At 59.2% G+C, this 9,207-nt stretch overlaps 4 protein-coding genes across 4 annotated transcripts; all 4 read left to right on the top strand.

The window, feature by feature from the left end:
- Window positions 1-271: 271 nt before the first annotated feature.
- DQ04_06971030 (hypothetical protein) lies at window positions 272-1,792 on the top strand (the record flags this gene model as incomplete). Its single annotated transcript, XM_009314962.1, has 1 exon — window positions 272-1,792. The coding sequence occupies one exon, from the start codon at window positions 272-274 to the stop codon at window positions 1,790-1,792; it is 1,521 nt and encodes a 506-aa protein (XP_009313237.1).
- Window positions 1,793-2,164: 372 nt separating this feature from the next.
- Window positions 2,165-4,033, top strand: DQ04_06971020 (hypothetical protein; the record flags this gene model as incomplete). Its single annotated transcript, XM_009314961.1, has 1 exon — window positions 2,165-4,033. The coding sequence occupies one exon, from the start codon at window positions 2,165-2,167 to the stop codon at window positions 4,031-4,033; it is 1,869 nt and encodes a 622-aa protein (XP_009313236.1).
- Window positions 4,034-4,572: 539 nt separating this feature from the next.
- DQ04_06971010 (SCY1 family protein kinase) lies at window positions 4,573-6,729 on the top strand (the record flags this gene model as incomplete). The annotated part of the gene is made up of 1 exon (XM_009314960.1): window positions 4,573-6,729. The coding sequence occupies one exon, from the start codon at window positions 4,573-4,575 to the stop codon at window positions 6,727-6,729; it is 2,157 nt and encodes a 718-aa protein (XP_009313235.1).
- Window positions 6,730-6,921: 192 nt separating this feature from the next.
- On the top strand, window positions 6,922-9,207 carry DQ04_06971000 (hypothetical protein; the record flags this gene model as incomplete). The annotated part of the gene is made up of 1 exon (XM_009314959.1): window positions 6,922-9,207. A coding segment is annotated over one exon (2,286 nt), but the record flags the coding sequence as incomplete, so codon positions are not given.

Here is a 9,207-nt window from a genome sequence, read left to right as displayed (position 1 = left end):
GGGGGGGGGGGGGGGGAGTGATGTCCGGTAGCAACACCCCATGCAGTTTGCATGCATGCACGCACGCACGTCGTCTGGCTTACCAATCACTGCGTACCTTTTTCCTCCCACCATCTGTTACTGTATTATTATTTTTTTCTTATTCGTTACGATTGGGGAAGCTGTTGTAGCGTTAACCATCACTCACACATACGACAACGACGACGACAACAACAACAACAAAGAGGCACGGATGCGGAGATGTGCCATTCCCGTGTGTGGTGGACGTGGTATGCTGCAGTGGCGGCGTCTCACGGCACGGGGAGGGGCGCCGCTCGAGCACCTTAGCCGCGAGTGGGCCTGGCGCACCGCCCCACCAACTGCAGCGGACGCGAGGAGCAGAAAAGGTAACGGCCCTGTTGACAACCTGCCACCGTGGCCAGTCGACGACGTGGAGTTCAACACGCGGGCCCCTGGTGGTGGCCACGACATGCGCCGCGCGCACGAGAGAGAGTTAACCCTTCTTACCGGTCTCAATGAGGACCGCAGCGAAAGCGTCAAGGGGGGCAGCTCGAGTGTAGTGCGTACCAGGGAACAACTAAAGCCGCAGCCGCTGACAGAGGAGCGCCTGTGCGAGGTGCGCGAAGTGGAGGAGACAGGAGAGGGCGTACGCGCACTTGCAGCAGGCGGATGGGTGTGCGGCGGGTGCCTGCGATGTATGCCGCACCGCTCTCGCTCGGTGTGCGACCACTGTCGCGCTATTCGTCACGACGCGGCGACAGCGGTGAGCCGCTGGCGTGAGAGCGCCACGACGTGGTTCTGCAGCCGCTGCCACGAGTTCAACTTTGACCGTGACGTGGCGTGTCGTTGCTGTGACTTGCGACGCGACGAGCAAACGGAGCTGAGTGTGGTGCACCACGAGCGCGTCTTGGATGAGGTGCAGCGCTCCCCTGTTGGCTCTGTAATAGTGACGAGGAATCGTGTGGCACGGTGGCGTTGCTCCAGCTGCGGTGAGTCCAACTCTCTTCAGAGGTCCCTTTGCAGGAACTGTGAAAAGGGGCGTTTCGACTTTGTGGTGCGATGCCCCGGGTGCAATGCATCACAGGCGCTGAGCAACAAGCAAATGTACGGCACTGACCCCACCGACCGCACCCACGTGGTGCGCCCATTCGGCATGCACAACTGCTTTCCTCGCCTCTCACCAGAGCAGCGCTGCAGCGTGTGCCGCAGCTCCTTGCATGGCGGCGCCGCCTCCGCCCGCAGTGACGCGTGGCTGTGCGCGTGTGGGCAGGTGTGTAACTCCGCCGTTGTTTCGTGCACGCGTTGCCGCCTTCCGCGGCGGCTGCCGCAGACCACTATGTTGGAGGAGATGCTGCGCGTGTGGGACTTTGCGGCCACCACAAACTGGTATTGCGAAGGCTGCAACCACGCCAACAAGGCGTCGCGGCATATTGTGGCATTGGAGCGGCACAACACACCGCTGGCATCAGGCGCCGCGGCGCCGCGGGGGAAAGACACCACCGCGGTGAAGGTGGCGCGCATCGTGCACGGCCACACGAGGTGCGAGCATTGTGGTCTGCAGTGGCACCACCAGTCGGTCAACGACGGTCAGTACTGGCGGTGCGCGTGCCACAAAGTAAACCGCCGCGACGACGTACGGTGTCAGGTGTGCTTCCTTCCTGCTGTGGACGGTATTCGCTCAGACGTCCTCTCTTTCTGGTCGCGCGGGGATTGGTACTGCCTCAGCTGCCACCGGCAAAACTACAGAGAGAAGGTGACCTGCACGTGCGGTGAGGCACGCCCGAAGGACTGACAGTGTGTGAATGATGGCGGGCGGGGCGTGCCGGAGGAGAGACAGCTGAGGCTCGCTTAAGGTGCCCGCAGCTGTGTTGAAGCATTGCTGGGGATACAGGTGCCCACAACGCATCATAATCCTCACATGAGCGGAGGGGTTTGGCTTCTCCTCAGACATCCTAACAGAAAAGGTGGAGTAGCGTGTACCGCCTCCCAATCTTCCCTTGGTTTTCGTTCCTGTAGGCTCCGTCGTTTCGTCACACCACAGCCCCCTCGCCCCCCTCCCATCTTCCTTGAACACATTCTTTCTCTCCCACCTTCAATTGATGCGCAAGCTTGTGTGTGTCTGTGTAGCTTGAAATTAGCAGGAGGAGACGCAGATCAACTGGAAATGTCCTCGCGTATCGTTGCCTTCCCCTACACACCGTCCGCCGATGCGCCATTTGCGGATGTCTGTTTGTCTGTAAAACCGGGTGCACGTCTGCGTGTGGTGCGCCGTGCCGCGCCGTGGGCCATTGCGGAGGCGGATGGGCGGATCGGGATATTCCCTCTCGTCTTCACACGCGATGAGCATGAGGGGAAACTTGTGATGCGCACCGCACGACAGGATTCCTCAGTGGCCGCGTCGCTCCCGCCGGAGGAAAGCATCGTGGCCGATGACAATGATGATGCAAATGCAGAGAGTGGGGCAGCGACTCCCGCAGGAGCTGAGTGCCGTGCGGGTGAGGCTTCCTCTTCCCCCAAAAGCAATAGCCAATACAACAAGCGTAGTGGCAGCAACCACAGCAGTGACAGCAATAGTGGAAGCATCAGTGGAGCTTCTGCTTCTGAGGAACATACCGGGACCCCTGATGCTCTCTTCACAAGGGTTCTCCGTTCCACTGAGAGACAGGGAAGTACCCGGGGCGGCGGCAACCGTGACCGTGGGACTGGCGCAATGCGTGATAGCGTTGACGAATCCGTCACAGAAGCTAAGCGGCGCGAGGCGGAGGAAAATGAAGATGAGATCATTGCCCGCAATCGCCTCCGCCGAGCACCAAAGGAGGAAAAAGTTAACCGGCTCATCTCGCTCATGCAGCAAAAAGGTGAGGAGGACCCGGAGGTGCGGAACTTACGGCAGCAATACAGGGAGCTGGAGGTGGAGCTGGCGTGGCTTTCCCACACCACGGACCGCGTCGGGGCGGAGCGGCAGCGTGTTCTTGACGCGCGTGCCACGTGTGTACAACAGCGTGCGGCGCAGCAGCAAGCCTTCGCGGAGGAGTTGGAGTCGCTGAAACACGTCTTCTCCTCTAAGAGTGCAGATGTAGAGAAGCTGCAGAGGTGCGCCGCCTCTCTCCGCTCCATCTTGCAAACGAATGGTGTGGTTGAGGGTATGCCGTCCTCCCCACACAGCACGTGCAGTGCACCTCACGAGCTGGAGGCGGAGGAAGGCGGCAACGTGCAGGAGCCGACGGAGGAGGAGTTGGCACAGAACCCCGTAGCCGCTGCGGAGGTGGAGGCACTCAAGAAGTGTGTTCACCAGGAGCAGGAGACTCTGCGGGACTACGACGAACAGCGTAGGCAACTGCGTGCCCGAATGGAGCGGCTGCAACGCGTGCAGGCGGCGATCGACGAGGAGTCGCGCGCCCTTCAGGAGTCAGAGGATGCCCTCGACGTGGCGGCCCCCACCAGCACATACACCGTCGTGCGCAACAGCGGTGCCGACGGCGGCGGAGGCGGCAGCAGCACCAGCGGCAACGCTGACGGCAATAGTGCGCTGCAACTCGTGGGAAGCAGGCGGTCCTCCGTCGTCTCACAGAGCAGCGCGGGGGACGTTGACGTCGTGATGTGCGACGGCTTTGCGTGGCCGGCCACGCTACCCGGACTAACCGCGGAGGAGCGGGACGCCATGGAGAACTACCAGCGGCTCCTCCACAAGTACGAGGGGAAGCGGCAAAAGTGGAAGCAGGAGCATCTGGAAACAAGGAGCGGGGCGTCGCCCGATGTGGTGGAGAAACTGCGGTCGGCTTTATCGACCGGCGACAAGGCGCTGAGTGAGTTGCTGTCACAGACCGAGAAACTGAAGGCGTTTGTGGAAAGATATGGCGCGGTGGCGGCGACCGTTAGCGAGCAGGTGGCGATCAGTCGGAGGCTCCTTCAGCGGCAGCAGACGAAGTGCGAAGGGATTCGCGCCCTCTACGAGGCTGCCAAAGCGGTGCACAACAGCAAAGAAGAAAACAGGGAGACATGCATGGAGGATTTGAGACAGTCGAGCCCATGACGGAGTAAATGTGAGTGAGTGCATGGGCTAGTTTATTCCCCTCCATCCCTTTTTTTTTTTTGCGGTGGTTGTGTTGCTTTTTTTAAAATCTGTGTGGTTGTCGTATCGTGCGTGTGTTTTCGTGCAGCGGTGGCTTGACGCGTGGCACCACAGGCGGTGAGTAGTGTACACTTCTTTTTTGGGGGGTTTTGATGTGCATTGTTTGGCTTTTGTTTCTTTACTTTGCTTGGTGAGAGAAGGGCGGGGGGCTCCGCAAGCGCGATTGCCGTTGCGCCGGACTAACAACGACGCCAATAACAACAATAACAACAACGCCAGCAGCGGTAACCGCACAGGACAACAGATAGGCGTCCATTGTTCATCAAAAAGAGAGTACGGCATATACGTAAGAGGATACGAATAGAGAAGGCTAGGGAAAGTGAGGAGGAGGAGGAGGAGGAGGGAAGTGCAAACAGAGAGGGTACGAAGCACCAGATAAAACAAACAGAAAAAAACGCGGGGAACCCGACTACCAACAGTGACAAATACCGCACGCGCTCATGGCCTTCCTTTGGAAGGCGATGGGCCTCTCTGAATCGGTGCCTGGATTTCCTTACACACCGAGTAGTGGCAGCAGCAGCAGCAGCACCGCGGCATCGCCTACCATCACGTGGACGATGCGCCCTGGCGTGTGTGATGAGGATGGGCGACCCGTCACAATCTTCTCCGTTAACTTAGCGAAGGCGGACGCTGGCATGAAGGATCTCGCGCGACATGCGATGAAGCGCGCAAAGAGCTTGCTGCTGCCTGGCCTTTTGCGTTGCTACGGGGCGACAGAGCACCAGGACACCGTCTACATTGCTACAGAGCCGTGTGAGCAGTTGAGCAGCGCGCTGCAGAAGCAGGCATCCGGTACCCACGACGAAGAGGAAGGTGATGAGGAGGATGCATTTCTCGAGAGCGTCGCGTTGGGGCTCAAGTCGGTGGGTACTGCACTCGCCGCACTGCATCGCCACAACTTAGTGCACGGCAATGTGTCGTGCTGCACGGTGTACGTGCTGCCGGGCGGTGAGTGGCGGCTCTTCGGTCTCGAGCTTGTCAGCACATTCAATGAGCGGCATGGCGTGTACCAGCAGTTCGCCTCACTGCTGCCGGAGTACCGACGTCCGCCGGAGACGCTGCAGGCGAACTACGAGCAGAGCCTGCACGTGAGCAGCACCGATTCATGGGGTATGGCGTGTCTTATTTATGAAGTGCTCGGCGTGGCAAAGGGGCAATCAGTGGCAGCGTGCAAGGGGAGTGAACTGCGTAACTGCCGCTCCCTGCCGCGTACTCTGCAGAGCGGTTTCATTGGGCTCTGTGCCGCCAACCCAAAGATGCGTCATGATGTGGAGCGTTTCTTAGGTAACAGTGAGTTCATCGTGGGGAGCGAGTTCGTGCAGTGCATGCAGGTGCTGGAGGAGTTGTCGCTGAAGGACACCGTGGAGCGGGAGCGCTTCTTTGATCACCTCAATGACGTCTTGGACACATTTCCCAAGAAGGCCTGCAAGTGCCTGGTGCTGCCGAAGCTTCACGCCTCCTTTCAGTTTGGCGTGCTGCCGGGGGTCATCGACCCCATTCTGAAAATCGGCGCACACATCACCTCAGAGGAGGAGTACGGCACACACGTTGCGCCCCTTATTCTCAGCCTGTTCGCGTCGCAAGACAGAATGGTGCGCTATCGACTCCTGCAGCGGTCATCCGAGTACGCAGCATCGCTGCCAGCAAGTGTGGTGAATGAGAAGTTGTGGCCATTGTTTTCGTCAGGATTTAGCAACACGGTGCCTAGCATTCGAGAGTACAGCGTCCGTGCTCTGGTGCCTTTCGCTAAGAGTCTTAGCGATAGTATTTTGCTGAACGAGGTACCTAAATACATTGCACAGCTACAGCAGGACATGGAGGGCGCTATCCGTACAAATGCCACTATAGCCCTTTGCCTCATGGCCGACATGATACCCGCTGATCAGCGTTCGAAGATACTCGTCAATGGGTTTGGTCGCATGCTCAAGGATCCGTTCGTCCCCAGCCGCGTCGGTGCCCTACGTTCGCTTCATACAACGCTGCGGCACTTGACACCACAACACATTGCAGAGCTCATGCTCCCCGGCGTGGCGCCGCTAACTGTGGACAGCGTGCATGAGGTGCGACAGGTAGCGCTGGACGCAATGCGTGGGGCTATAGAGAGACTCGACGCACACCACGCAGAGGAATCCGCGCGGGAGGCGAAAACGGAAACAGCAGGAGAAGGGACAAGTGGGACTACAGGTGCTGTGCCAGACACGAACAGCAATAAGGCCACCAACTCCAAATGGGGGTGGCGGTGGGGCTCCAGCACAGAGGATGCGAAGGCGGGAACAGTGCCACCTCCAGCGGCAGAGACAGTAGAAGCAAAGACATATGGTGAAAACGGCGTGAAGGGCTCTTTCGGGCTTCCGCCGACAACGGCGAAGACGACAATAACAAAAACAAACGACCCTTTCGCCACTTCGGGCTTTGATGACGATTGTGGTGATGATGACCCGTGGGGAACGGATGTGGATGTTGTGCCCGTCACGAGTAGTGCTCCACGTAAACCCTCCAGCCATCGCGCTGACCCAGGCACCTCCACGGATTCTGCGACGGGTGGCCGTGCGATGAAGCTGCGGAAGAAGGGTCTCGGGGCCGCTCGAGTGTTGTAGTCGTGTAGCCACCTGAAGGGCACCATTGTGTGTTCGATAAAAGAGTAGTGTAAAGGAAGGTTGTGGTACCGCGTTGTTTTTTCATTGTTGGCATATACCTCTTCTTCCCCAACTTCTGGCTTGACAAGTTTGTCCTTGAAAACTCATAAATATATACGCCCACAGAGTGTAGCTTGGCTTCCCTTCACCAATATGCACCAGCCACCACTAGAGGAGGCTGAAGTCGCTGTCAGTGGTGCGCTTTGGACTTTCTACGACTCCCTGCGATGCAGTGCCGATGTGTTGGTGCGCACATGTGGAGAGATTACCAAAATGGAGGATGAAGCAAATAGGATTCTGGAACGAAAACCACCAGAAGTAACAACGACAGGGCCATCATCATGGTCGTCGGAAGGGCTTCCTCTGCTGACGGCCCCGCTCTTCTTTGGAGCAGTCGCGAAGCTGAAGGGACTGCTTTGTCCAGCAAGGAGCCGCACGGATTCTGTGGTTGAAGAGAAACAGGCGCTGATGGAGCGTATGCTCGTTCTGGTTAAGGCAATCAGCTGGTTTTGCTTGGCCACGGCACGGCTGCAAGAGGGATCGGTTGTTGAGTTGACCGCGCAAGGGGGAAGCGGCCGCTCCACACCACTGCTTCACCCACACCGCCGCCAAAACAGCACTAGTAATGGGCGTGGTGATGCCAGTGCCAACACTGAGAACCAGGAGAGAGAAACTCAGATGGAGGAGCAAGCGTTTCCCGTCGCCGTGGATGCGGTTGTGCGGCTCTCCACCTATGGGGCGCCGCGACACGGCAAAGGTGGGGGAGTGAAAACCGACGGCACAGAGATTCCTGCAGAAATCTGCACAGAGGTGCGTTTGTCGGTTCTTCACTTGTTAACAGCGGTATTGGTGCGGTTTCGGCATGCCCCGTTCAACGCTGTGCGATACCTCCCCGTGTTGTTCCCGGAGATTGACGTCAGAGACCCACAAGCCATACACCCGCTCCTAACCCCGCTGCTGTGGGACTGCGATCAGGGCGTCCGCGCTGCTGCTGCCACTCTTGTTTCGGCGGTCTTGCACAAGCTGCAACAGAACCTCCAGTACGCGGAGGAACCGCATCCGAAGCGGCAGTCCTTCTCCTCTATGGCGTCGCAGAGCGGACGGGCGCTAGCGTCTCTACACGACGCACTGTTATGGGCGTTGCAGCTACCAGATAAATCCACAAAGACGGGCGACAGTGCTGCTTCTGCCTCTGCTGCCGTTGTTGATGATGATGTTCCCGCTGCCTCTTTCTTCTCCAAGGGCCTCGTTCTTTCGGTCTTTGGGGCACTTGTGACCTCGACACCGTACCGCCGCTGCCCCCACTCCTTGGAAGTGGTACAAGAGGCCTTTGAGCTGCCACTTTTGCGGGAAGCTCTTCTGAACGATGCCTCGGAGGAGTTTGCACCTGCGGCGGCGTTTTTCAGCCAAGTGTTTAGGTCGGGTTGCCTTGCCGGGCTGGTGCAGTCTCATCTTTCGCGTGAGAACGTCAAAGCCATCGACAAGAGTCCAAGCGGCCCAAGACATGACACTAAGGTTTGCTGCATGAACAGCAGTGGCGGTGGAGCGGGGGTGGTGCTCCTTGAGGCACTGCTCACGCATGCTTCACACCGTATGGAGGTGTGGCGGTGCGTGATGCAGCTGTCCCGCATACACCCATCAATTGTAGGGACACACTTCACCGCTTTGATGGAGGCCTCCCGCACAGTCCTACGCTCCTCGCATGGTGCGACGGGCGACAACAAAGACGGCAACAACGGGTCTGTCAAGGACGCTGCGACGGCTTCGGGGGATGTGTTAGGTGAGTGCCTGCGGGCGTGGCTGCACTTCATGGGCTACGTGTGGCAATCCTTCGACGGCCGCCCCGCGGACCCGGCGTTCCACCAGAACCACGCAGCCCACCGCGCCACGCTACTGCAGAAGCAGCAAATCATGACGGACCTCGTGCTGCCTGCTCTTGAGCTCACATCTGGTGGCTGCTGTTTCTACGACGCTCAACGGGCGGCGCTGCGGTGTGTGGCGCAGGTGGGTGATGAGTATTTTTCTGCCCTTTCGGACGCCCAACGTGAGCAGATCGTCGCGCAGGTGATTTCCAACACGACGGCGCACGAGAGCAGCGTGCGGGCGGAGGCCCTCACAACGTTGGGCGTCTGGGCGTGGCAGTACACGGCCTTTGACGCGTGGCTGCCGGAGTTCGTCGACCGCGCCGTGCACGCGCTGTGTAACGACGCTGACGGTGCGGCACGTTTCAAGGCGGCCTTTGCGCTGTCGAACCTCACGTCGCGCCTTGATGAGGAGGAGCGAGACGAGAGTTCGCTGCGGCGTTCACCGCAGCACATGCAGCTGCTCTGCGACGTCGCGCTGCACGCGGCGCAGGCGCAGGAGGACGCGGCGGTCGTCGGTCACGGCATCCGCATGATGAGCCACCTGCTGCGCAGCCTCGGCTTCGAGGAGCTCATC

Source organism: Trypanosoma grayi, assembly GCF_000691245.1.
Source record: "Trypanosoma grayi strain ANR4 Tgr_697_V1, whole genome shotgun sequence".
Lineage (NCBI taxonomy): Eukaryota > Euglenozoa > Kinetoplastea > Trypanosomatida > Trypanosomatidae > Trypanosoma > Trypanosoma grayi.
Note: the sequence above shows the minus strand (reverse complement) of the source record. Positions and strands in the feature narration are given on the sequence as shown.